This window comes from Ranitomeya imitator, chromosome 2 (genome assembly GCF_032444005.1).
Source record: "Ranitomeya imitator isolate aRanImi1 chromosome 2, aRanImi1.pri, whole genome shotgun sequence".
Lineage (NCBI taxonomy): Eukaryota > Metazoa > Chordata > Amphibia > Anura > Dendrobatidae > Ranitomeya > Ranitomeya imitator.
Window position 1 is genome coordinate 148507861 of NC_091283.1, and position 27371 is coordinate 148535231.

The window sequence follows — 27371 nt, forward strand, 5'->3', positions numbered from 1 at the left end:
TCCTTAGCCTGTTCCTCCCTCTTAATCTCTGGGTGGCTGCGGAACCTAGTAATAACATGAGTGTTCAGGAGTTAGTTTCTCGTGTGGATCAGCTTACTGCTAGGGTACAGGGCATTTCAGATTATATTGTTCAGACTCCTGCCTTAGAACCTCGGATTCCCACTCCTGATTTATTCTTTGGTGACAGATCCAAATTTTTGAGTTTCAAAAATAACTGTAAACTGTTTTTTTGCATTGAGACCCCGATCTTCTGGTGATCCCATTCAGCAGGTTAAAATCATCATATCCCTGCTGCGTGGTGACCCACAGGATTGGGCATTTTTCCTGGAAACTGGCAATCCTGCTTTGCTTAATGTTGATTCTTTCTTTCAAGCATTGGGGTTATTGTATGATGAGCCTAATTCTGTGGATCAAGCTGAAAAAATCTTGCTGGACCTGTGTCAAGGTCAAGAAGCGGCAGAATTGTATTGCCAGAAATTTAGAAAATGGTCTGTACTGACTAAATGGAATGAGGATGCCTTGGCGGCAATTTTCAGAAAGGGTCTTTCTGAATCCGTTAAAGATGTTATGGTGGGGTTCCCCACGCCTGCTGGTCTGAGTGATTCTATGTCTCTGGCCTGTCAGATTGATCGGTGCTTGCGCGAGCGCAGAGTTGTGCACACTATGGCGTTGTCCTCTGAGCGGAGCCCTGAGCCTATGCAGTGTGATAGGATTTTGTCTAAAGCTGAACATCAAAGATTCAGGCGTCAGAATAGGTTGTGTTTTTACTGCTGCGATTCTGCTCATATTATTTCTGATTGCCCTAAGTGTACAAAGAGAATCGCTAGTTCTGTTACCATCAGTACTGTACAACCTAAATTTCTGTTATCTGTGACCTTGATCTGCTCATTATCATCATTTTCTGTCATGGCATTTGTGGATTCAGGCGCCGCTCTGAACTTAATGGACTTAGAATTTGCCAGACGTTGTGGTTTCCCCTTGCAGCCTTTGCAGAACCCTATTCCTTTGAGGGGCATTGATGCTACACCGTTGGCTAAAAATAAACCTCAGTTTTGGACACAGCTGACCATGCGCATGGCGCCAGCCCATCAGGAAGATTGTCGTTTTCTGGTGTTGCATAATTTGCATGATGATATTGTGCTGGGTTTTCCATGGTTACAGGTACATAATCCGGTGTTAGATTGGAGATCTATGTCTGTGACTAGTTGGGGTTGTCAGGGGGTTCATGGTCACGTTCCTTTAATGTCAATTTCCTCTTCCCCCTCTTCTGAAATTCCTGAGTTTTTGTCAGACTTTCAGGATGTATTCGATGAGCCCAAATCCAGTTCCCTTCCACCGCACAGGGACTGTGATTGTGCTATTGACTTGATTCCAGGTTGTAAGTTCCCTAAGGGACGACTTTTCAACCTGTCTGTGCCAGAACATGCCGCCATGCGGAGCTATATTAAGGAGTCTTTGGAGAAGGGGCATATTCGGCCATCTTCTTCACCATTGGGAGCAGGTTTTTTGTTGTTGCCAAGAAGGATGGCTCCTTGAGACCCTGTATTGATTATCGCCTCTTGAATATGTTAGCAGCGGGTTAATCAGTGTGATGTCCACAACGAGCAACAGAGAATGTTCATTTATTAAGAATTAAGAATATCCAGCTTAAAACATGAGAACAGGATCAATCTGGTTTCTGAGAGAGACAGATCTGCTGTGCTTTCAGCTTCAGCTCCACACAAGAAATGTGCTCACAGGGAAGGGGAGGAGGAACATCCTGTCTGTAAATGAGGACTTTTTTTTTTTTTAACGTTGTTGACATGCATGCAGATATATAAATCACATCATATTAAACAAACAATAGTTGTTGCAATACATACAGATCAATATGCATTAGGCCAACACCCCCACTCAACAACTACTTATTCTGTCAGTCCCATAGTGGTTCTCAATTCTTGGAACCTAGGTCGTGGCAATGGCTTGGTCAAAATATCAGCTAACATTTTATCAGTTTCACAATAAACAAACTGAATTACGCCACGATCTATTAAATCACGTAGATGATGACATCTGACGTCGATGTGCTTAGTTCTAGCACTGATCTTTTCACTGCATGCAAGTTTAATGCATCCTTGGTTGTCCTCATATATCACCGTTGGCTGAGTTAACGGTTTACCAAGATCGTCCATCAGTTGTCTTAGCCAAATGATCTCCTGACTTGCATAGGCTGCGGATACATACTCAGCTTCTGTAGATGACAAAGCAACAGACACTTGTTTTCTACTAGACCAGGAGATTGAACTTTCTCCAAGTTTAAATACATATCCGCTTGTGGATTTACGATCTTGCGAATCACCAGCCCAATCTGAGCCAACATAGCCGGTGAGTTTTAGATTTCCTGCTGCAGATATTTTTAAATTTACACTTTGTGTCCCTTTTAAATATTGGAGAACTCTTTTAACGGCATTCCAGTCCTTTTGGCGCGGTTTCTCCACATATCTGCACAATATTCCAACTGCTGTTGTAATATCCGGTCGAGTCGTAGTTGATATATATAGAAGTGCCCCCACTGCCTGTCGATATTTCTCATTGTTAGGCAACAGGTCATCTTCTTCCAGTTTCAGGTAGGATGATTCCATTGGCGTTGATACACCTTTGGCTTCCGTCATTCCGAACTGATCCAAAATTGAATTAATCTTTGCACTTTGATTTAAAAGAAAACTTCCATCTTCCTCTCTCTGGATGTGGATTCCTAGATAATATGTCACATTTCCTAGGTCTTTCGTTTCAAAATGCTTGTTCAAAATTTTAGTAATTTTCCCAGTTTCAGCTTCTTCTTGATGAACTACAATTACATCGTCCACATATAAGAGAATATACATCCATTTTCCATCTGTATATCTCGTGTACAGGCATGGATCCGCTTGACCTCTTTTAAATCCTTCTTCTAACAAGACTTTGTTCATTTTAGAGTTCCATGCTCTCGCCGATTGCTTAAGACCATAAAGAGATTTTTGTAGTTTGCAAACAAGATTCTGTTCACCTTCCTTTACATAACCTTCAGGTTGAGTCATGTATAAGTCCTCCTCAATGTCACCATTTAAAAATGCAGTTTTGATATCCAAATGTCTGACAAACATCCTTTGTACTGCAGCTACTGCTAACAATGCTCTAAATGTTGTCTGCTTAGCGACCGGGGAAAAAGTGGCATCATAGTCTTCGCCATATTTTTGAGAATATCCTTTTGCGACCAACCTCGCTTTAAATCTGTGGACTTTACCTTCAGAATCATATTTGGTTTTAAATACCCATTTACACTTAATTGCCTTTTTATCCTGTGGTAACTCATTGAGTTTCCAAGTTTGAAGTTGATGAAGCGAGTTCATTTCTTCATTCGCGGCATTGATCCACTTTGTTCTTTCATGGGCGGGTAGTTTCTGCATTTCATCCCATGACTGTGGTTCTGACTCAGGCAGTGTCTTCACAATGTAGGATAAACGTTTAGCTGGTATTCCTTTGTTTGATCTTGATGACCGTCTAATTTCAGGTTTACTTAGGCCTTTTGTTGTTCCTTCAGTGGTTGAAGAGTCCAGCCAGACTTCTACATTCTTTTCTTCGTTGTCTTGTAATTGTGATTGAGATTGTTGTTGTTGCTTCATCTGGACTACTGGCATAATGTCATAAAACTTGGGTGACACGAAGTTTTCATCAAACACTACATCTTTACTTATTGTGACCTTGTTTGTCTCTGGGTGTAAAATTCTATAACCTTCCTGGGTTTCACTGTAGCCTACCAGGATGCCTTCCTTGGCATGAGATTCCCACTTAGTTCATTTTTCTTTGGGAACATGTGCAAATGCTTTACTTCCGAAAATCCTTATGTGTTGTAGTTTTGGTTTTGTACCATTCCATTGCTCAAATGGAGTTTTCTCTGTCGCTTTACTTGGTAGTCTGTTCTGAAGATAACAAGCCGTCATAATAGCTTTGCCCCAATATACTGTAGGCAAATTAGCATCAAATAACATACTCCTTGCGCTTTCACAGAGTGTCCGGTTCCTTCTTTCTGCTACACCATTTTGCTCAGGGTTGTATGGTACAGTAGTTTGAAATATGATTCCATTTTTCTTTAAAATGCTCTGTGTTTCATTACTTGTATACTCAGCTCCATTATCTGCACGTAAAGTTTTTGGCATTCTTCCAAACTTGTAGTGTACTTCAGCTAGATATATTCCAAGTTTCTCTGGAACTTCATTTTTGCTGTGAAGTAAATAGACAACTGTATATCTTGAATTGTCATCAATAAATGTAAGAAAATATCTCTTCTTTCCAGGGGTCTGAGTACGCATTGGACCACAGATATCCGTGTGTACTAAATCTAGTGGTTGTTCTGTTCTTGTAGTACTTTTCTTAGGAAAGAAGTCTCTGTCATTGGTCATGTGACTGGTTGCACCAGAATCTATACACCACGCATGCTTTGATTTAAATGCATTGACTGATGTGAATGCAGCTTCAGTATTTGCCGAATCATTGTTTCCAGATACAGCACTCTTAACTCTGTTGGCTGTTTTGCTTTTTCAACTGACTCATTTTAGCTTTCCAGACTCTGCATTCAGCTTTTAAATGACCTGGCTTCTTGCATACAAAACATTCACGTGTCTCTTTAGGGTGGTTTCTGCTGGTGGGTACATCATGTGTTTGTAAAGCAGTTTCCTTGTTACATATCTTGCTGCTCACATTTTCTGTCTTTCTCTTATATTCATCTACAAGCTTTCCTCTGACGTATTCCAATGTCAGCTCATCATCTGGGCGTGCATCTAGTGCAGTTACCAGAGTGTCATAGCTTTCTGGGAGACCACTAAGTAATAGTGCTGCTACATGGAAGTCCTTCATATCTTCCCCAATGCCCCGCAGGCGCTCTACGGTCTCCAGAGTATTTCTAATGTAGTCCTGCATGTCCTGGTCATTGTGTAGCTTAGACTGATACAGCTTTCTCATTAGATAGAGTTTATTACTTAAATTTATTCTCTCATGTACTTTCTGCAACTGCTCCCACATTTCCTTTGCAGATTCACACTTACACACATGCACAATCTGATCATCCTCTATACTGAGTGATATGGTGCTCTGTGCTTTCTGATCCATTTCTAGCCATTCCTGTGGTACTGGGTCAGGCTTAGGGTCCTGAGTGTATTTCCTCGTACCTTCTCTTATCAGCAGCATCTTCAACTTGAATTTCCAGGATTGGTAGTTCTGGTTATTCAGGCTTGGCACTGTAAACTTTGTGGAGTTGCTGCTGGTGGCCATTGTACTTCTTCTCAGTTTGCTGTTGTCTTTCTATCTCTGTGCTCTGGAGGTTTGGGATTGCTTTGACTCCTGGGCTCATAACCTGTTAGCAGCGGGTTAATCAGCGTGATGTCTACAACGAGCAACAGAGAATGTTCATTTATTAAGAATTAAGAATATCCAGCTTAAAACATGAGAACAGGATCAATCTGGTTTCTGAGAGAGACAGATCTGCTGTGCTTTCAGCTTCAGCTCCACACAAGAAATGTGCTCACAGGGAAGGGGAGGAGGAACATCCTGTCTGTAAATGAGGACTTTTTTTTTTTTTTTAACTTTGTTGACGTGAACAATATGCATGCAGATATATAAATCACATCATATTAAACAAACAATAGTTGTTGCAATACATACAGATCAATATGCATTAGGCCAACAGAATAAGATCACGGTCAAATTTCAATACCCCTTGCCTTTGCTTACTGATTTGTTTGCTAGGATTAAGGGTAAAAAAGGAGAACGGTGACTGATGGCAGACAGTAACAGTACATGGTCACAACATATATAAGTACGTCAGTCTTAATATATTTAAAATGAAAGGGACCAAGTCTGCCATGGATTTATAGTCGACCAGTTATTGATACATATAGATACACAGAAAGGGGGGGGGGGAAGGAAACTTCCACTCAACAATCAGGTCTAGAAAATGCAACAAATACTTTATTTAGGAATACACAGAAGTGGTGGCAGCAACGGAAAGCCACCAATGTAACAAACAACAGGCGCTAGGTACCCACATCAACCACAATGATTAATTCAGAAATGTATACATATAAAAGGGGGATGTCCTGACACCATACTGCTATACATACATGAATACAGAGAGGAAGAATGTATCCCCTTAATCCCAGTCCCGGCTCACAATAGAGCTACACATATAGGGAAATAGAGATAACAAAGAAAGGTTCAGGATACATCACCGTACAGTATGAGCAAGTGCTGGCCAGTGGGGGTCCCGGCGCCCGCCCCAACGCGCGTTTCGGAACACCTTCGTCAGGGGGCACGCAGGAAAGAAGAAGTGAGGGGAATAAAAAGGCCACAGACCGGAAATGGAAAGTGCGCTAAAGCCGGAAGTACTACGCGGTTACTAAGTAACCATAGAGCGTCCAGAGGGCAGCGTACACAAGGAAGCGCGAAGGGGAGTCACGTGGCAACCCACATGACTCACCAACAGCGCTCACCATGGACACCGCCGCTACAAATGAAGAGCGCATGCGTGGGCTAGGTAAACAAATGCGGATCGCCATATTAACAAGGGGCAAAAGCATTAAGCTACTTACTGGTAGCGGCATTTTTCGGAGGCCCATGACAGCACTACGAGAGAGAGGATCCGCCCTTCAGGAACAGGAAACCTACAGATACAAAAGGGCGGCACCTCTCCCCATGCATCAGTTGTATTTCAGAGCTTGAGAGGACTACCGCGGTTAGTGGTACACAAATATACATTATATACAGTTTATATACAAAACAATCCATTGTATCGAACTAGATACCACTCGTGAAATCTATCATTATATACACTATAGGAAGTGCTACCCCCACGTGAATAGGGAGGGAACTAAGGGTGCTGTCATGGGCCTCCGAAAAATGCCGCTACCAGTAAGTAGCTTAATGCTTTATTCGGACTCCCATGACAGCACTACGAGAGATTTACAGAGATGTAAGCTACCTTAGGGAGGGACTATAGTCTGTAGCACCCTTAACCCAAAGGAGAGATCAGAGGAGGACCCCAAATCCAACCGATAGTGTTTAAAGAAAGTGGAAGGAGATGACCAAGTGGCCGCCTTACATATTTGCTCCACTGACACTCCAGATCTCTCTGCCCAGGATGACGCCATGGCCCGGGTGGAATGTGCCTTTAGATTCTGCGGAGCTGGCCCCCCACCTGCTGTATAAGCTAGAGAGATAGTTTCCCTAATCCATTTGGCTAGTGAATATTTTGACACTCTAAATCCTTTCCTTGGACCTTGGAAGGAAAGAAACAGTGCTCCATCTTTTTTCCAATTATCAGTGGCTGAGATATACTGAAGGAGAGATCTCCTAACGTCTAACGTATGAAGCTCCTGCTCTTTAGGATTAGAGGGATTAGGAATAAAGGATGGCAAAACTATCTCCTGTGATCTATGGAAACGTGTCGCTACCTTCGGCAGATATGCCGGGTCTGGTCTAAGGACTACTCTGTCTGATAAGATTTCTGTGTATGGAGGAGCTCTAGAAAGTGCCTGGATATCCCCTATCCTGCGAGCTGAGGTTATGGCAATCAGGAAGGCTGTCTTAAGCGTCAACATTTTGATCGAGGCCTCTTGCAGAGGTTCAAAGGGGGGTTTTGTTAGAGAGGACAGAACTAAATTTAAATCCCATGGAACTGTTCTATCCTTATATACCGGTCTAGATCTACTAACTGCCTTCATAAACCTCGCTATCCAATAATTGTTAGCTATATTGCATGAAAACAGGGCACCCAGAGCTGAGACCTGTACTCTAAGGGTACTAGTTGAGAGTTTTAACTCGAGACCCCTCTGTAGGAACTCTAAAATTTGTTGTATTGGTACCCCGTCTCGGATGTCAAATCTTGAACAAGACAAGAACTTCCTCCAAGTTCTAGAGTAGATTTTTGTAGTTATTTGCTTTCTCCTCTTTAGGAGTGTCTCGACTAAATTTGGAGAGAAGCCTTTCCCCACTAATAGTGACCGTTCAAACTCCACGCCGTTAAATGGAGCGCTGCCACTTGTGGATGGGAGATCGGTCCCTGAGAAAGCAGGTTCGGGATCTCTGGTAGTACCCAGGGAACCGATACAGACATTGTCTTGAGCCAGGCAAACCAGGTTCTTCTGGGCCAAAAGGGGGCGATAAGGATGACTTTCGCTCGATCTTCCCTGATTTTCCTCACCACTAGAGGTATCAGGTTCAGTGGTGGGAACGCATAGGCCAGTGGAAAATCCCATTTTATCAGAAACGCGTCCACCGCCAAGGGATTCTCCCTGGGATTTAGCGAGCAAAAAAGTTTTACTTTTCTGTTGTTTCTGGTGGCGAACAGGTCTACCACTGGTTGACCCCATCTGCAGACGATCAGATTGAAAATGTCTTTGTTGAGAGACCACTCTCCTTGTCTTAACACGTTTCGGCTGAGGAAATCTGCTGCCACATTTTCCTTTCCTTTGATGTGGAGAGCCGTCAAAGATAGAAAATTGTGCTCTGCCACCTGGAACAATCGATCCGTGATTTGCATCAATGTCTCGGAACGAGTTCCCCCTTGCCGGTTTATGTAAGCGACTGCAACTCTGTTGTCCGACAGAATTCTGACGTGCTGGCCCTGCAGATATATGAGGAATTTTTTAACAGCCAATTCAACCGCCAACAACTCCCTTTGGTTGGATGAGAATGTTGTGAAGGGTTCCCATTGTCCCTGGACCACCATGTCCCCCATGTAGGCTCCCCACCCTGAAGAGCTGGCGTCTGTGGTTATCACCCGGGACACATTTACTATCCAGGGAACCCCCGCTGATAAATTCTTTTTATCTGACCACCACCTAAGGGAATCTAGCGTGGTTGGCCCTAACGTTATTTTCCCATTTAACGCGCCTCCCAAGGCTCTGTCATGGAACAAGACTTCTCTCTGTAGGGATCTGGTGTGGAACTGAGCCCACTTAACTGCTGGAATGCAAGATGTGAGTGACCCAAGTAGAGACATTGCTTGCCTAAGTGTCATGGAAGGTGTATTGATTGTTTTTAACGCATACATTTGAATTAGATCTATTTTTTCTATAGGGAGGAGACACTGTTGTGTCACTGAATCCAACATTAGACCCAGGAACTTTTGAATATTTAGGGGCTGTAACTTAGATTTTTCGAAGTTTATGATCCAACCCAGGTGTTCTAGCTTGGCTTTAGTAACCTCCCATTGTGACAGACAGTGATCTACTGAGTTTCCTACAATGAGGAAATCATCCAAGTAGGGAATTATAAGGACATTTGATTCTCTTAAATGTGCCATGACTTCAGCGATTATTTTAGTGAACACTCTAGGAGCAGAAGTTATCCCGAAGGGAAGTGCCCTGAACTGAAAATGTTGAATCCTACCCCCCATTAGTACTGCTACCCTTAGGTATTGTTGGAAATCAGCGTGAATGGGTACATGATAGTAGGCATCTTTCAAATCCACTACTACCATAAAACAATTGTTGAAAAGCATTTTTATTGTCGAATTGATGGACTCCATTTTGAAGGTATGTTTTACCAAAAACTTATTGAGACCCTTAAGGTTTATAATGGTCCTATAAGACATATCCAGTTTTTGAATTAGGAAAAGGGGAGAGTAGAACCCCTTCCCTGCCTGAGAATACGGCACTTCAATCAAAACATTTTTGGAGCAAAGAGTCCTCACTTCCTCTTCTAAGGCAAATTGTTCAGTGGGAGATGAACGCCAGGGTGTTAACTGGAATTTGTCCCGTGGGGTATGGACAAACTCAAGTCTGAGACCATGGGAAACAGTGTCTTTTATCCAAACACTGTTTGTGATTTTTGACCACTCTGCCGAGAAATGCGACAGTCTCCCTCCCACCGGGATTGCCAGTCATTGGTCTTGTTTTTTGTTTTCCGTCGGGTTACGGCGAAACATGAGACCTGTGCCTCTTTTTCGCTTATCATCCCATCTGGAACGATCCCTACCCGGTGAGGAGGTGCGCCTTCCTCCCCGATTGAACCTTCTTTTGTTGAAGGGACGGCGATATGGAGTGAAAAGATTGGGAAACTTTTTCTTATCATCCCCTGCCTTCTCCAGGAGCTCATCCAGGGTAGGCCCAAATAGATACTCGCCTTTACAAGGGATAGCGCAGAGCTTTGCTTTCGCCTGCATATCCCCCGGCCAGCATTTCAGCCATAGGACTCTCCTTGCAGCATTAGAAAGTCCTGCTGCTCTAGCTGCCAACTTTACGGAGTCAATTGAGGCGTCCGATAAAAAAGCCGCCCCCTCCTGGATTATTGGTAACGCTGAGAGTATGGAATCTCTAGAGGCCCCCTGTTTTAATTGGGTCTCCAACTGGTCCAGCCAGACCATCATTGACCTTGCCGTGCAGGTTGACGCCACCGCAGGTCTTAAGGAGCCGGCTGCCATTTCCCAGGTTCCCTTTAGGAAGGTATCCACTTTCCTATCCAGGGGGTCTTTAAGTGTCCCCATATCCTCAAACGGGAGAGAGGATCGCTTTGCTACCTTGGCAATTGCTGCATCCAGCTTTGGGGCCTTCTCCCAGCTACCCACTGCTGGGTCATCAAAAGGGTACCGACGTTTCTGCGCAGGTGGTAAGGAGCCTTTTCTCTCTGGTTTTCTCCACTCCCTGTTGATAAGTTCCTGTATTTTCTCATTTAAAGGAAAGACTCTGCGCTTTTTCTGTTCTAACCCGCTGAACATCATTTGTTCTTTAGATAGTTGAGGCTTGGGTTCTGTTATACCCATTGTGCCTCTGACCGCCTTTATTAATTTGTCTATCCTCTCTATGGGTAGGCAAAACCGAGCAGCGTCTTCTTCCGAAGAGGAGGATGAAGCTGCTGAATCGTCCGATTCCTCGCTCCTGTCCTTATCCACAGACGAATCAGATGCCCACTGAGTTTTTTGCTTAGAGCCTCCTGTCTGTGAAAGGTTCTTAATGGACTGCTTGACCTCCATTCTAACCATTTCCTTTAGACTGGCCGCAATAGAAGAGGACTCTTCTGCTACCTAAGGGGATAAGTAAGGTAGACTAGAATGTAAGATCTACATGCTATACCCCCTCCCCTCCTTCCAGGACCTCACCGTCTGCTGGATACAGGGGTCACATAGTTTTTTAGGGTGTGAGTCAGGCAAGGGGACCCCGCAGATGGCACACTCCCTATGCTTCGCCTTACTGACGCTTTTCTTTCCCTGCACAAAACATATGAGGGGACACTAGTCACTAAGTGAACTTTCTCGAAGGTCACTTACCAGTGGCTGCCCCACACCCAGAAGATACCGAAGTACGAGGGGGATCTTTTCTGGCTGACGCTCCAGACCCCTGTCTGGAGGAGCTTCTGCGGCCAGACCCATCGCTCTTTTTCTCATGATCCTTCTCCATGGATTTCTGAGGCACTTCATCCAGCAGCAGAGGCTGCTGATCCTGATCAGACTCCATCTTCAGTTTGGAGACCAGGAGCAAGGATCGCGCACCTGGAGCCGATATATAGCCCCTCCTTCGGCCAGCGTAATTATGCCGCGCTTGTAGCCACTTTCCACCCCCCCCCCGCAGCTGCAGGGGATCAGCCGACACCTGAGGGTGATCGGCGCACATTTACCGGTGGGCGCCGCCATCTTGGAGCTCCTGCGCATGCGCAGAAGCTCCGCGACCCGGAAGACACCGCCGGCTCCGCCCCCCGACGTCACCCCTAGTCCACAGCGCTTCCTGTCAGCGCTGTGAACAGCGTGGGACTCCGAGACCATGCCGGGAGACTCCGAGGGCGCCCCCACAATGCTGCCGACCCCCCCAAGGGAGGAGGACCTTTATACATACCACGCGCGGCTTCCGGAGACCGGACACCCCCTGGCGACCGCTCCACGCTGATCAGACACTGCCGTGCAGCCCTGCCAGAGCCACCGTGTCTGCTTCAGGTACCCCGCACCGGCCGAGGTAGGAGACCCCCTCGCTACCCGAATCGGTCCGGCCGGCCTGGAATCTGCTAGCAATCTTCTTGTAGGATCCAGTCCCTCCAGGAACAGGAAACCAACTGATGCATGGGGAGAGGTGCCGCCCTTTTGTATCTGTAGGTTTCCTGTTCCTGAAGGGCGGATCCTCTCTCTCGTAGTGCTGTCATGGGAGTCCGAATAAAAGAATAACAGCCCAGGAGCCGAAGAAGGGAGGAATGCTATTTGATATCCTGAAGATCGAAAAAAAGCTCAAAGGGCAGCATGAAACCGGAAGCGTGCAGGGGAACCACGTGGGGCCCCACGTGATCCCACCAGCAACGCTCACCATGGATACCGCTACCACAGATGGAGAACGCATACATAGGGTAAGGCATAATACAGGATCACCACACCAGCAAGGGACAGAAAGAAAGGGGCCAGAAAAAGCAGAGGAAGAGTACGGACCACAGAGACCCCCGATACCAATGTGGCACAGAATACATAAGCAGATGATAGGTCAATAAATGGCAAAATAAGACAAAAAATATATACATATCACAAAATATATGTAATAATAAACGCCATAACAATAACACATCCGTTGATGGAAATAAACAAACAGTATAATCATTCTATACACACTCATTTGTATCCAAGGGTAAATATAGGGTCCAGAGATACCCCATTATCCGATATCATAGTCCATATAGCTGGCTACGTCCCATAACTTAGGACAAACAGTATTTCACTTTAACTTAGAGTCCATAAGGTAATAGTATGTCAATCATGAAAAAAGGGAAGTAGACAGTTGGTATTTATCCAAGAGGGTGAGTATGGTATCCTGAAACACTCCATTATCCAGCACCGAAATCCGTATAGCTGGCACACTCCCGCATCATAAGTTGCGCAGTATATAATATATCACTTCTGATAACGATCCATAGAGTAGAAATACATCAGTCATAAGGCCAAAGAGGTAAACAGTTACCGTATATACTCGAGTATAAGCCGACCCGAGTATAAGCCGACCCCCCTAATTTTGCCACAAAAAATTGGGAAAACTTATTGACTCGAGTATAAGCCTAGGGTGGAAATGCAGCATTTACCGGTGAATTTCAAAAATAAATAATTATTTCCCCATAGCTGTGCCATATAGTGCTCTGTACCGTTCATATTGCCCCATAGATGCTGCACAGATGCCCCATACAGTGCTCTGCACCGTTCATATTGCCCCATAGATGCTGCACAGATGCCCCATATAGTGCTGTGTGCCGTTCATATTGCCCCATAGATGCTGCACAGATGCCCCATATAGTGCTGTGTGCCGTTCATATTGCCCCATAGATGCTGCACAGATGCCCCATATAGTGCTGTGTGCCGTTCATATTGCCCCATAGATGCTGCACAGATGCCCCATATAGTGCTGTGTGCCGTTCATATTGCCCCATAGATGCTGCACAGATGCCCCATATAGTGCTGTGTGCCATTCATACTGCCCCATAGATGCTGCACAGATGCCCCATATAGTGCTGTGTGCCGTTCATACTGCCCCATAGATGCTGCACAGATGCCCCATATAGTGCTGTGTGCCGTTCATATTGCCCCATAGATGCTGCACAGATGCCCCATATAGTGCTGTGTGCCGTTCATATTGCCCCATAGATGCTGCACAGATGCCCCATATAGTGCTGTGTGCCGTTCATACTGCCCCATAGATGCTGCACAGATGCCCCATATAGTGCTGTGTGCCGTTCATATTGCCCCATAGATGCTGCACAGATGCCCCATATAGTGCTGTGTGCCGTTCATACTGCCCCATAGATGCTGCACATAAATCTGTGCCATGGCCGCTGCTGCAATAAAAAAAAAAACACATACTCACCTCTCTTGATTGCAGCTCCCAGCGTCCGGTCCCGGCGCCTCCATCTTCCCGGCGCCTCTGCTCTGACTGATCAGGCGCCGCGCACACTATACGCGTCATCGCGCCCTCTGCCTGAACAGTCAGAGCGCAGACGCCGGGAAGATGGAGGCGCCGGGGAGATGGAGCGGCGCCCGGCGGCTGGAACGGGGACAGGTAAGTATGATATACTTACCTAGTCCCAGCGATCCTGACGCTCCCCGCCTTCCTCCCCGTCTTCTGTGCTGCAGCCTCTTCCTGTCAGCGGTCACCGGCACCGCTGATTAGAGAAATGAATAGGCAGCTCCACCCCTACGGGAGGTGGAGCCGCCTATTCATTTCTGTAATGAGAGGTCCCACGTGACCGCTGAAGAAGGGAAGAAGCTGCAGCACAGAAGCCCGTGGGACGGCAGGGACAGCGCGAGGATCGCTGGGACTAGGTAAGTATACCTTAGCGACCTCTCCCCCTCACCCGCCGACTCCACCGCTACCGTGACTCGAGTATAAGCCGAGAGGGGCACTTTCAGCCCAAAAATTTGGGCTGAAAATTTCGGCTTATACTCGAGTATATACGGTAATCTAAAAAGTATAAAAGAAGAATTAAAAACAAAAAACGGATGGCTGTCCGCAAAGAACACACACATTCACATTACTGAGGTAGAAAAGGAGCAAAGCTTAAATGCTCATTGAGCCCGAGGGGGTGAACAGTCCGAAGTGTCCATATCCACCTCGATTCGAGGCATGCCAACCTCGAGGAGAGTTTTCCCCCCCGAATACCAACGTTAAGGGAATCAATGCCCCTAAACCTAATGAGGCTCCCATTACTCCCATGAAAAAGTTTAAAATGTTTTGGGAGTGTGTTTAAAGTAGAAATATCCGTGCAACTAGCTGCAGCCTCGATTCCACGGACGTGTTCACGTATCCGGATTTTAAGAGGACGAGTAGTTAGACCGACATAAATTAAGCCACAAGGGCACGTGGCGTAATATATGACGTACCGTGTATTACATATGATTACTTTCTTGATCTTATATACTTTGCTACTCCCAGAATCAGAGAAGATGTCAGTCCGATCCATGTTGGGGCATGCCACACATTTGCCACAAGGGGCTGATCCACATCGCCTGGTGGCATTATCCAGAAACGTGGTTCTAGGAATCCCCTCATAGTGACTACGTGTCAGGTGGTCCTTGAGGTTCCTAGCCCGCCTAAAGGACATAAGTGGATGTTCCGGCAATATTTTAGAGATGGTGTTATCAATTTTGAGTATAGGCCATGACTTCAAAAGGGCCTCACGGATCTTGGGTGCCTGAGAACTAAAATTAGTTAGAAATCGTAGTTTCTGGCCAGATCATGAGGCGCCCCTCACAGAATTATCATATAGAAGAGATGTTCGTGTAGTGGCCTTGGCTCTATTATATGCCTTTTTTATAGATCTCCTGCTGTAACCGCGATTAAGAAATCTGGTTTGTAGCTCTTCAGCCTGTCGCTCAAAATCTAACTCAGATGAGCAGATCCGGCGCAGGCGAAGAAACTGCCCAGTGGGTACAGCCCCAATAATATGCGACGGGTGGCAAGACGACGCATGTAGTACGGTATTAGTTGAAGTAGGCTTACGAAAAAGATCAGTTTGGACGAGACCAGAGGGATCCTTCCTAACCATGACGTCAAGGAAGTCAACTTGCACAGCGTCCCACTTAAATGTTAAATGAATGTTAAGGTGGTTGTCATTCAGACGCCATGAAGGCAAGGAGGTCCTCAGATGCCCCCTGCCAGATCAAAAATACATCGTCGATGTACCGGGTCCAAAGAAGGACCCGGTCCATCGACGCGTACCGATCAGACAGGAAGGGGGCTAGCTGGTTTACTAAGATTGACCTTCGAGGGGCATATAATCTTATTCGTATTAAGCAGGGTGACGAATGGAAAACTGCATTTAATACGCCCGAAGGCCATTTTGAATACCTTGTGATGCCATTCGGACTCTCTAATGCCCCATCTGTGTTCCAATCCTTCATGCATGATATCTTTCGGAGTTATCTTGATAAATTCATGGTTGTATATTTGGATGAAATTTTGATTTTTTTCCGATGATTGGGAGTCTCATGTCAAACAGGTCAGGATGGTATTTCAGATCCTCCGTAATAATGCTTTATTTGTGAAGGGGTCAAAGTGCCTCTTTGGAGTGCAGAAGGTTTCTTTTTTGGGCTTCATTTTTTCTCCCGCATCTATAGAAATGGATCCGGTTAAGGTTCAGGCCATTCATGATTGGATTCAGCCCACATCTGTGAAGAGCCTTCAGAAATTCTTGGGCTTTGCTAATTTTTATTGTCGTTCAATTGCCAACTTCTCCAGTGTGGTTAAACCTCTGACCGATTTGACGAAGAAAGGTGCTGATGTGACGAATTGGTGCTCTGCGGCTGTTTCTGCCTTTCAGGAGCTTAAACGCCGATTTACTTCTGCCCCTGTGTTGCGTCAGCCGGATGTTTCTCTTCCATTTCAGGTTGAGGTTGACGCGTCTGGGATTGGGGCAGGGGCCGTTTTGTCTCAGAGGAATTTTGATGGTTCCTTGATGAAACTGTGTGCCTTCTTTTCTCGGAAGTTTTCGCCTGCGGAACGCAATTATGATGTCGGCAATCGGGAGTTGTTGGCTATGAAGTGGGCATTTGAGGAGTGGCGACATTGGCTTGAGGGGGCCAAGCACCGTATTGTGGTCCTGACCGATCATAAGAATCTGATTTACCTCGAGTCTGCCAAACGGCTGAATCCTAGACAGGCTCGATGGTCCCTGTTTTTCTCCCGTTTTGATTTTGTGGTCTCGTACATTCCTGGTACTAAGAATGTTAAGGCGGATGCCCTCTCTAGGAGTTTTTTTCCTGATTCCCCTGGGGTTCTTGAGCCGGTCGGCATTCTGAAGGAAGGGGTGATTCTTTCTGCCATTCTTTCTGCCATCTCCCCTGATTTACGATGGCTTCTTCAGGAGTTTCAGGCGAATAAACCTGACCGCTGTCCAGTGGGGAAACTGTTTGTTCCTGATAGATGTTCCTGATAGATTGTTCTGTGTTGGCTGGCCATCCTGGGATTTTTGGTACGAGAGATTTGGTTGGTAGGTCCTTTTGGTGGCCTTCTTTGTCGCGGGATGTGCGTTCTTTTGTGCAGTCCTGTGGGATTTGTGCGCGGGCTAAGCCTTGCTGTTCCCGCGCTAGTGGGTTGCTTTTGCCTTTGCGGGTCCCTGAGAGACCTTGGACGCATATTTCTATGGATTTTATTTCAGAGCTTCCGGTTTCCCAGAGGATGTCTGTTATCTGGGTGGTTTGTGACCGGTTTTCTAAGATGGTTCATTTGGTACCTTTGCCTAAATTGCCTTTCTCTTCTGATTTGGTTCCGTTGTTTTTTCAGCATGTGGTTTGTTTGCATGGCATTCCGGAGAATATTGTGTCCGATAGAGGTTCCCAGTTTGTTTCTAGGTTTTGGCGGGCCTTTTGTGCTAGGCTGGGCATTGATTTGTCTTTTTCTTCCGCATTTCATCCTCAGACAAATGGCCAAACCGAGCGAACTAATCAGACTTTGGAAACTTATTTGAGATGCTTTGTGTCTGCTGATCAGGATGATTGGGTGGCTTTCCTGCCATTGGCCGAGTTTGCCCTTAATAATCGGGCTAGTTCTGCTACCTTGGTTTCGCCTTTTTTTTGTAATTTTGGTTTTCATCCTCGTTTTTCTTCAGGGCAGGTTGAGCCTTCTGATTGTCCTGGTGTGGATTCTGTGGTTGACAGGCTGCAGCAGATTTGGGCTCATGTGGTGGACAATTTGGTGTTTTCTCAGGAGGTGGCTCAGGGTTTTGCTAACCGTCGTCGGTGTGTTGGTTCCCGGCTTCGGGTTGGGGATTTGGTCTGGTTGTCTTCCCGTCATGTTCCTATGAAGGTTTCTTCCCCTAAGTTCAAGCCTCGGTTTATTGGTCCTTATAGGATTTCAGAGATTATCAATCCTGTGTCTTTTCGTTTGGCCCTTCTGGCCTCTTTTTCCATCCATAATGTTTTCCATAGATCTTTGTTGCGGAAGTATGTGGTGCCCGTTGTTCCCTCTGTTGATCCTCCGGCTCCGGTGTTGATTGATGGGGAATTGGAGTATGTGGTTGAGAAGATTTTGGATTCTCGTTTTTCGAGGTGGAAGCTTCAGTATCTGGTCAAATGGAAGGGTTATGGCCAGGAGGATAATTCTTGGGTTGTTGCCTCCGATGTTCATGCTGATGATTTGGTTCGTGCCTTTCATTTGGCTCGTCCTGATCGGCCTGGGGGCTCTGGTGAGGGTTCGGTGACCCCTCCTCAAGGGGGGGGGGGTACTGTTGTGAATTCTGCTCTTGGGCTCCCTCCGGTGGTTGAGTGGTAGTGCTGCTGTGTGGATCGCAGCATTTATCAGGTGTGTTCAATTTGGACTCCGCTATTTAGTCCTGCTTGATCCTTTAATCAATGCCAGTTGTCCATTGTTTTTGGAGGATTCACATCCCTTCTGGTCTCTCCTGTTCACTGTGCTTTTCTTCAAAGATAAGTCCTGGCTTTGTTTTTGCTGTCCACCTGCTGTGGACCTTATAGTTCTATGCATTTTCATGTTTTGTCTTGTCCAGCTTTGTCTGTGAAGGATTTTTTGCAGCCTAGCTGTGTCTCTGGAGATGCAGATATACCCTCCATGTCTTTAGTCAGATGTGGTGTTTTGTATTTTCTGTGGTGGATATTTTCTAGTGTTTTAATACTGACCGCATAGTACTCTGTTCTATTCTTTCATTTTAGCTAGTATGGCCTCCTATGCTAAATCCTGATTTCATGTCTGCGTATGTTATTTCCCTCTCCTCTCACAGTCAATATTTGTGGGGGGCTGTCTATCCTTTGGGGATTTTCTCTGAGGCAAGATAGGTTTCCTGTTTCTGTCTTTAGGGGTAGTTAGTTCTTGGGCTGTGTCGAGGGGTCTAGGGAGTGTTAGGTACCCCCTACGACTACTTCTAGTTGCGCTGCTAAGTTCAGGGTTTGCGGTCAGTACAGGTGCCACCTTCTCCAGAGTACGTCTCATGCTGCTCCAAGGCCACCAGATCATAACACTAGACGTTGAATTGTCCGCAGCCGCCGCCGATGTTTTTGAACCCAGGAGTACACCCCCGTCCGTGGGTAGTCCTCCTCGGGTTCCAGCTCCAGCTCTGCCAGCCCCTTCCCGGGTCAGCCAAAGAACAAAGAGTAGGGGGTGAATCCGGTGGTGCTGTGTTTCCGATTGTTATACGCCCACACCAATTCAGGGACGGACTCAGTCCACTTCGCCTTCTGGTCCTCTTCCAGGGTCCTCAGCATTTGAATCAGAGTGCGGTTAAATCTTTCACAAGCCCCATTCCCCTGTGGATGATAAGGGGTGGTCCGGGACTTATCGATTTTGTACAGCTGGTGTAGCTCCTCCATCACTCTTCCGAGGAAGCAAGCCCCTTGATCAGAATGGATGCACTTGGGGCACCCGTACACCTGCATGAAGTGTTTGCAGATTGCATGAGCAGCAGACTCAGTAGTCTGGTCCCGCGTGGGCGTCACTACGGCAAATTTAGTAAAGTGGTCTATCATCAATAAACAATGCTCATAGCCTTGGTGTGCTGGTCCAATTGGCAAGTAATCTATTGCCAGTAGGTCCATGGGGCCAGAAGACCTCACCGTCTCTGTGGGAGCTCGTTGTTCTGGTGGTTTAACCAGCTCACAACTTCTGCATTGCTGACATACTTTCTCCACAATGTTCCTTAGGTGGGGATGATAAAATAGGCGCTGTAACCACTGGAAAGTTTTATCTGGCCCAAAGTGTTCTCCTTTCTCATGTGCTTCCTTAGCCACCTGGTCTATCAAGGACAAGGAAATCACCGTCTGCCAAACAAGACTGAGTTCTGTTTGCAGGAATACCTTCCGGTACAGGATACCATCCCACAACTGGAGCCTCTCCCACTGGTGTAGCATCTTCAGTTGTTCAGGTGACATGGACCTCCTCTCGTGTCGATTGGGCATTTGTTCAGACACGACCCACTTTCTCAACTGAGCTAGCTCCGGATCCTCTTGCTGCACTCGGACCCACTCATCGCGGGGCTGCTCCAGCAAATTCACACAGGCCTCTTCCTGCTCAATTTCCCACGCCGCTGCCACCGTCCTTTCGTCTGATAGCAGTGTGAAGCTCTTGTAGGGCGTTCATGAATTGGGTCACGGTCTCTCCCTCCCGTTGTACCCGGTGAAACAGTCGCATGTGAAGTTCCCCTACGTCAGTGGGGTCCCCATGCGTCTCCTCAAGTATGCGCAGCACTTTATCTAGGGTATCTCTCGGGGTGACCTATGCATGACAGAATCCCGCACCTCCCCCTCCAGGGCCATCAATGCAATTTCTGCCTCCAGGGTTGGTGTCATGGGAGGCATCCGCATCATTCCCCGGATACGCTCCGTCCAACTCCACAGCATTACATTGTTCCTAGTGAACCTCGGCAAATTATTCAACATGGCTCCCAGGGAAATGCTAGACCTGGGAACTTCCCCACCTTCACCTGCTTGTACCGGGCATACAGGTAGAGCAGCTGCTGGGTGGTCGCCACATGGGCCAGTTTCTGGGCATGTTGGGCTGCCTGCTCAAAGTGGCAGCGCAGCTCGTCCTCCTCCTCCCCCTCTGCCCGCTCCTCCTGCAGGAAGTCCCCGAGCTCCCCGTATCCCCCAGAACAGGCCTCCGGAGCTCGAATCTTCCAGCACTTCAGGGGACGCCATGTCTGGGCCTCAGAGCAGCTCTCGGTACATAGCCGGCCCGGAGCGCCGCGCACAGCCCGGTGTTAGCGCTATCCTCACACAACCATGCTGCTCTGTGTCTTGCGTGCGTGCCTTTCCCGCTCTCTGCCTGGCTTTTTTCCTGTCCCAGTCTCTAAGTCTGTCCCCTGGGAAACCTGCACCACAGCTCAATGGTTCCAGGCACAAAGCCAAGAAGGTAACCGCCCCCAGACTCTCATTGTGCTTCACCTCCTTACACTTTGTACAAACAAAGGACTTTTCTCTGTGTGTTTTTTTTGCTTTATACTTATGAGGTTAGTAATGGGGGTGTCTTATAGACACCTCTCCATTACTAACCTCTGGGCTTGATGTCAGCTGACATCAACCCCAAAACCATACTCACTACCTTCGGTCTAACATTACAGACAGCCGAAACGAAGAGATCCAGGATGAGATAAAAATAAGGCTTTATTACGGAACAAAAATTATATCCTGTGCCATAGTGCACAAGCACCTTAACAAGAAATGGGAGGCCAAGTTGTATATATTGTTAAAAGCATATGATGCAAGGTAGTAAATGAGTCACACATTAATTGGGTATTAATCCACTTCAGCTGCCTAAGCATGCATATAGTGTAACCATTACAGACATGTGCAAAACCAGAAACCAGTGCAATATCTACCTGCGGCTGACCCCTGGGGTGAGGTGGGACGCTGGGTCAGCGGCAGGTAGATATTGCACTGGTTTCTGGTTTTGCACATGTCTGTAATGGTTACACTATATGCATGCTTAGGCAGCTCAAGTGGATTAATACCCGATTAATGTGTGACTCTGCATTTACAGCAGCAGTACATGACTTGACCCTTCATTTGTCTGACACTTCTCCTCTGTGTCGTTTGCTCTTTAGCACAGTCCATATTTGATGACGACACGTCTCAGATGCTGCTCCTAGAAGTCTGTGCCAGGTATGACGTCTGAACACGTGCATCCGTTGACCACTCAGTGACTGGATGGTTAGGATCTGGCATGTGACCAGTGTGTGGCTCTGTTTTCCAGCCTCTTGTTTGAGCAGCAGGTAGCGCTGTTCCCCCGCCCCTAGTGTGTGCAGCAGGTGGCGCTGTTCCCCCACCCCTAGTGTGTGCAGCGGGTGGCGCTGTTCTCCAGCCCCTAGTGTGTGCAGTGGGTGGCGTTGTTCTCCGGTCCCTTTTGTGAACGGCTAGTGGCACTGTTCATCTGGCCCCATGTTATGTAATTAGTCATACTTGGAACCACTTGGGGCCCATAAATCCCCCAAGAGGTCAATATTAAAAACCCATCTGCAAGACTTGCCGCCTTATGGAGCCACTGTACACAAATAATTTTTTTCCCTCTCAAATTGCATATAATGCTGGGCTGTAATCTAAGATTATACAGATAATCGTCTGCATCCGATGGATGTCTCACAAGGAAACAGTGATGAGCGTGAGACCACCCAAATCATCATAGGGTCATAAATAAAAATGGATCACGGTGCTATCCAGTGGAGAAATGATTGGATCATGGTGTTATCCAGATGACACATGATTGGATCATGGCGCTATCCAGAGGACACGTGATTGGATCATGGCGCTATCCAGAGGACACGCGATTGGATCATGGTGCTATCCAGAGGACACGCGATTGGATCATGGCGCTATCCAGAGGACACGCGATGGGATCATGGCGCTATCCAGAGGACATGTGATGGGATCATGGCGCTATCCAGAGGACACGCGATTGGATCATGACGCTCTCCAGAGGACACGTGATGTGATCATTGCGCTATCCAGAGGACACGTGATGGGATCATCGCGCTATCCAGAGGACACGTGATGGGATCATGGCGCTATCCAGAGGACACGTGATGGGATCATGGCGCTATCCAGAGGACATGCAATTGGATCATGGCGCTGTCCAGAGGACACGTGATTGGATCATGGTGCTATCCAGAGGACACGTGATTGGATCATGGTGCTATCCAGAGGACACGTGATTGGATCATGGTGCTATCCAGAGGACACGTGATTGGATCACGACCCCTAGCTGATGTTTTTTTTACACACAATCTTCACTGTATTGCAGATACAAACCCCAAAAAGATGAAATTCCCACATCCGGCCAGGCTGTCATGGAAATAACACTGCTGACCGGGCTGCAGGCTGATGAGAAGCAACTGAACAAGGTAACAGACCAACACCGATCTGCAAGTATAGCGGTCACGAGTAAATGTCTGTGTCCTGCCCCTGAAGACACCAGAGATGCAGTACTGAGATCATTACCAATAAGCAGTGGCTACTGTCTTGTCAAAGTTCACCACCCCAGGCTGGGGGGTCAGAGGTCACCACGCTGGGCTGGCTGTCAGAATTACCAGGAACAGATTTAACTTATTGTTGTCTCCATTTTTAGCTCAAGGACAGAGTTGATCAGTTTGTCACGGACTACAGTATAGAAGATGGAAAAGTCATCCTCTATTTTGATTGGGTAAGACTAATGCTGAGCTAAACACCTGACTCCTCTCTGTAGTCAGCTGGGCTCCACCTTCCACACCTCCCAACTTTGAGAGATCGGAAATACAGTGGCATGTAAAAGTTTGGGCACCCCTGGTCAAAATTACTGTTATTGTGAACAGTTAAGCAAGTTGAAGATGAAATGATCTCTGAAAGGTCTAAAGTTAAAGATGACACATTTCCTTTGTATTTTAGGCAACATATGTATATTATTTTGTCATTTTTTACATTTCAAAAATTACAAAAAGGAAAATGGGCTGATAGAAAAGTTTGAGCACCCTTGGAGATATGTGTGCTCAGATAATTTTGACCAAGGCTTCAGACCGTAATTAGCCTGTTAGGGCTTGTTCACTATCATTGTTAGGAAAGGCCAAGTGATGGAAATTTTCCAGCTATATAAAAACCCAGCCTCTTCTAACCTTGTGCCCAAAAATGAGCAGCCATGTGTTCTTCTAATAGATAAATGACACAGCATACCCAAAAATGGTGTATATAAATTGCACTAATATACTATCACCCACAAAAGTGATATATATAAATATATAAAATCAACCACCAGGGTGCGCTGTGCCCGATTGCAGTGAAACCACTGCTTAAGAAGGTAAAAGCAAAGCAATATTACAGGGACCAAAAAAGAAGAAAAATATACACGGCAAAGAACTATTAAAAATATGGCTTTATTAAAGGAAATGCCAATGATTTACTCAAATAAAAACAGAAAAACCACATCCGCGAGGCAACAGGGTTATGAAGCTGTATACATTAACAAGCAATATGGCCCCCTTCGTCAGGGGTTAAAGACCGAAACGCGCGTCGGGTACGCGCTGGCACAGGAGAGAGCCCCCACAGGTAGAGAGATCTTATAACTTTGTTTGTACAGCCGCACTTTATACCACGCACATTCAGACAGGCACTATTACTATGTTTGTTTGATAGTGACTTGCAGGAGTGCACTTTAACTATTTCTGAGTTGTGTGACGGCACATTATCACTTTAATAATTTTGCACCTTACTGGAGCTTTGGTGGTTATATTATTGGGTTTTATTAACCCCCTGTTTTATTAAACCCCTGTTTTCTTGGTTTACACAATTTTGTTTTTGTCACTTGGTTTTTGTGCAATAGATATTTATGACGCATTATAAATGTATGGGATTTTTTGCAGTCAGGTGAAAAAAATTATTTTCACTTTATTTTATCTTGTACACGACAATTTTCATATAAACATATATTTTTTAACACACATATATAGTGTATATTTTTTTTTACATAATTTCACACTGGGAGATTTTATCCTTACATGCTATAGTGTCTGGTGTACAACTTGTTAATTAAAATTTTTTTATTCTGATATTGTGGGGGCCATATTGCTTGTTAATGTATACAGCTTCATAATCCTGTTGCCTCGCGGATGTGGTTCTTCTGTTTTTATTTGAGTAAATCATTGGCATTTCCTTTAATAAAGCCATATTTTTAATAGTTCTTTGCCGTGTATGTTTTTCTTCTTTTTTGGTCCCTGTAATATTGCTTTGCTTTTACCAATGTGTTCTTCTAAGCAGCTGTCTAGCACTCTGAAAATTAAAATGGTGGAGTTCCACAAAGCAGGAGAAGGCTATAGGAACATAGCAAAGTGTTTTCAAATTGCCCTTTCCTCAGTTTGAAATGTAATTAAGAAATGGCAGATAACAGGAACAGTGGAGGTCAAAATAAGGTGTTACGCCCACAGGGTGTGACAAGGTAAAGTGGACTCACTAGACCACTGATGGTGCAGTGGCGGCTGTATACCCGATACTCAAAAGACAGGAGAGTAGATCTCATAAACCAAAAGATATTTATTAACAAAAAGGAAACAGGTGTCAGAGGGAGAGAACCTCTGGATCACAGCACTGTACCACGTAGTGGAGCACCGGGCAAGGTGTACCCCTATACAGGGATTCCCCCGTCACAACACCAGGTGGCCTGAATGCTACGAATCCAGGACCAGAGGACGACCCATACTGACAAACTAGCAACACAGTAGAATACTTGAGCCAGCTGGTGGGGACAATCCCAGAAGCTCCATGAAATCCAGCAAGGTAGTTGCCACTGGTAGCAGGGTCTGGAGGATTCCGTGAGGAGAGGCAAGACAACCTGGAGTGAGAACCGGAGAGACCAGAGAAGTCCAGAATGGGATTCACCAGAAGAGGACTCTGTGAAAATAGAGATATAAGTAAAGTGCAGAGCACAGCGTGGCCTGAAGCTGCGGCAACAATCCAAAGAATGAACACATAGCCCAGGCACCTCCCTAAAGGGGAGGGTGCTTTTTATGCACAGAGCATCATAACACAGACCGCCCTAATAGCGAACAGGTGTCCTGCTGTTTCAAGTATGTGCAGGAAGCGGGGCGCGGCTCCTAAGAGCATTTCCAGGAGACCTGCCAAGAGGATGCAGGTTCTTAGCAGAGAAAGAAGCCGCAGATCGTCTGGAGCCACGGACAGGGTGAGTAAGGCTGTGTGATAGGTGCCGGTCTCCCTGCACAGCGGAGACCGAACCTGCGGCTGAGGGCATGACATAAGGTCTGTAAGACCAAGCAGAATTTTAGTGAGAGCTGCTGTAGGATTGCTAGAGAGGCAAATCGGAAACCTTGCTTGACTGCAAAAGACCTTCAAAAAGATTTAACACACATACATTGAGCTTTGAGTCGGTAAACATGCAACATATAAACACATGTTCTCATTGGACATAAAACAGATAAAACCTGTAAAAAAAATGAGCATAGACCCTGCTGTAAATAAGTAAAAAGCAAAAGTTTCATTTAAATAACATATGGTTCTCAGTAACGCTGCTTTTGATAAAAAATAGCATAAAAGCCATCCCACCACAGGAAGGTGACCCTATTTGGGATGCTCCTACACTGTCTAATATTAAAACCTTACCATGTGTCAGAAGTGACCTGTGTGAATAAGGGCCGACAAAGGGCCGGAACTCTGGACACCTCGGCCTTGGGAAGCTTTTTAAATGCAATGTCCTGCTCAAGGAGGGGAGCCCACAACTCTCACTTGCACAAAATGCAAAAATCACACAGGTCACTTCTTACACATGGTAAGGTTTTAATATTAGACAGTGTAGGACCGTCACAAATAGGGTCACCTTGCTGTGATGTGATGGCTTTTATGCTATTTTTGATCAAAGTGTTACTTAGAACCCTATGTTATTTAAATGCACTTTTGCTTTTTACTTATTTACAGCAGGGTTTATGCTCATTTTGTTTCTTGTAGGTTTTGTCATCTGAAAGATTTAGCAGATTCTGAAGTTGTGGTACATTTTTCTACTGTTAAGAGACACCTTCACAAATATGGACTCCATAGAAGAGTCATCAGAAGAAAACCTCTCCTACATTCTCACCATAAAATTCAGTGTCAGAAGTATGCAAAAGAACATCTAAACAAGCCTGATGCATTTTGGAAACAAGTCCTGTGGACCGATGAGGTTAAAATAGAACTCTTTGGCCACAATGTTCAAAGGTATGTGTGGAGAAAAAAAGGGCACAGAATTTCAGGAAAAGAACTTCCCGCCAAAAATTAAGCATGAGGGAGGATTCATCATGCTTTGGGGTTGTGTTTCAGCCAATGGCACAGGCAACATTTCATGGGTAGAGGGAAGAATGGATTTCATAAAATTTCAACAAATTCTTGATGCAAACATAATACCATCTGAAAAAAAGGTGAAGTTGAAAAGAGGATGGCTTCTACAAATGGATAATGATCCTAAACACACTTCAGAATCCACAAGATTCTACCTGAAAAGGTACAAGCTGAACATTTTACAATGGCCCTCACAGTCCCCTGATCGGAACATCATTGATAATCTGTGGCTAGACCTCAAAACAGCAGTGCATGCATGCAAGACGACCGAGGAATCTCAGAGAACTGGAAGAATTTTCTAAGGAAGAATGGGTAAAAATCCCTCCAACAAGAATTGAAAGTCTCTTTCGCTACAAAAAGTGTTTACAAGCTGTGGTACTTTCCAAAGGGGGTGCTACTAGGTGTTAACCATGCAGGGTGCCCAAACTATTGCATTGGCCCATTTTCCCTTTTGTAATTATTTTTATGTAAAAAATGACAATATTTTTTTTTCTTGCCTAAAATAGAAAGGAAATGTGTCATCTTTAACTTCAGGCCTTTCATCTTCAACTTGCTTAACTGTTCACAATAACAGTAATTTTGACCAGGGGTGCCAAAACTTTTACATGCCACTGTA

The 27371-nt window shown here is 45.7% G+C and overlaps 1 protein-coding gene across 1 annotated transcript in view; it reads left to right on the forward strand.

Moving 5' to 3' along the window:
- Nucleotides 1-27371, forward strand: part of C5 (complement C5) — a 130477-nt gene that overhangs the window by 77007 nt on the left and 26099 nt on the right. The window contains exons 33-35 of the mRNA XM_069747431.1: nt 21517-21574; nt 22710-22809; nt 23034-23108. Of these exons, the coding sequence (XP_069603532.1) occupies nt 21517-21574; nt 22710-22809; nt 23034-23108 (233 nt within the window). The remainder of the gene's footprint in view (nt 1-21516; nt 21575-22709; nt 22810-23033; nt 23109-27371) is intronic.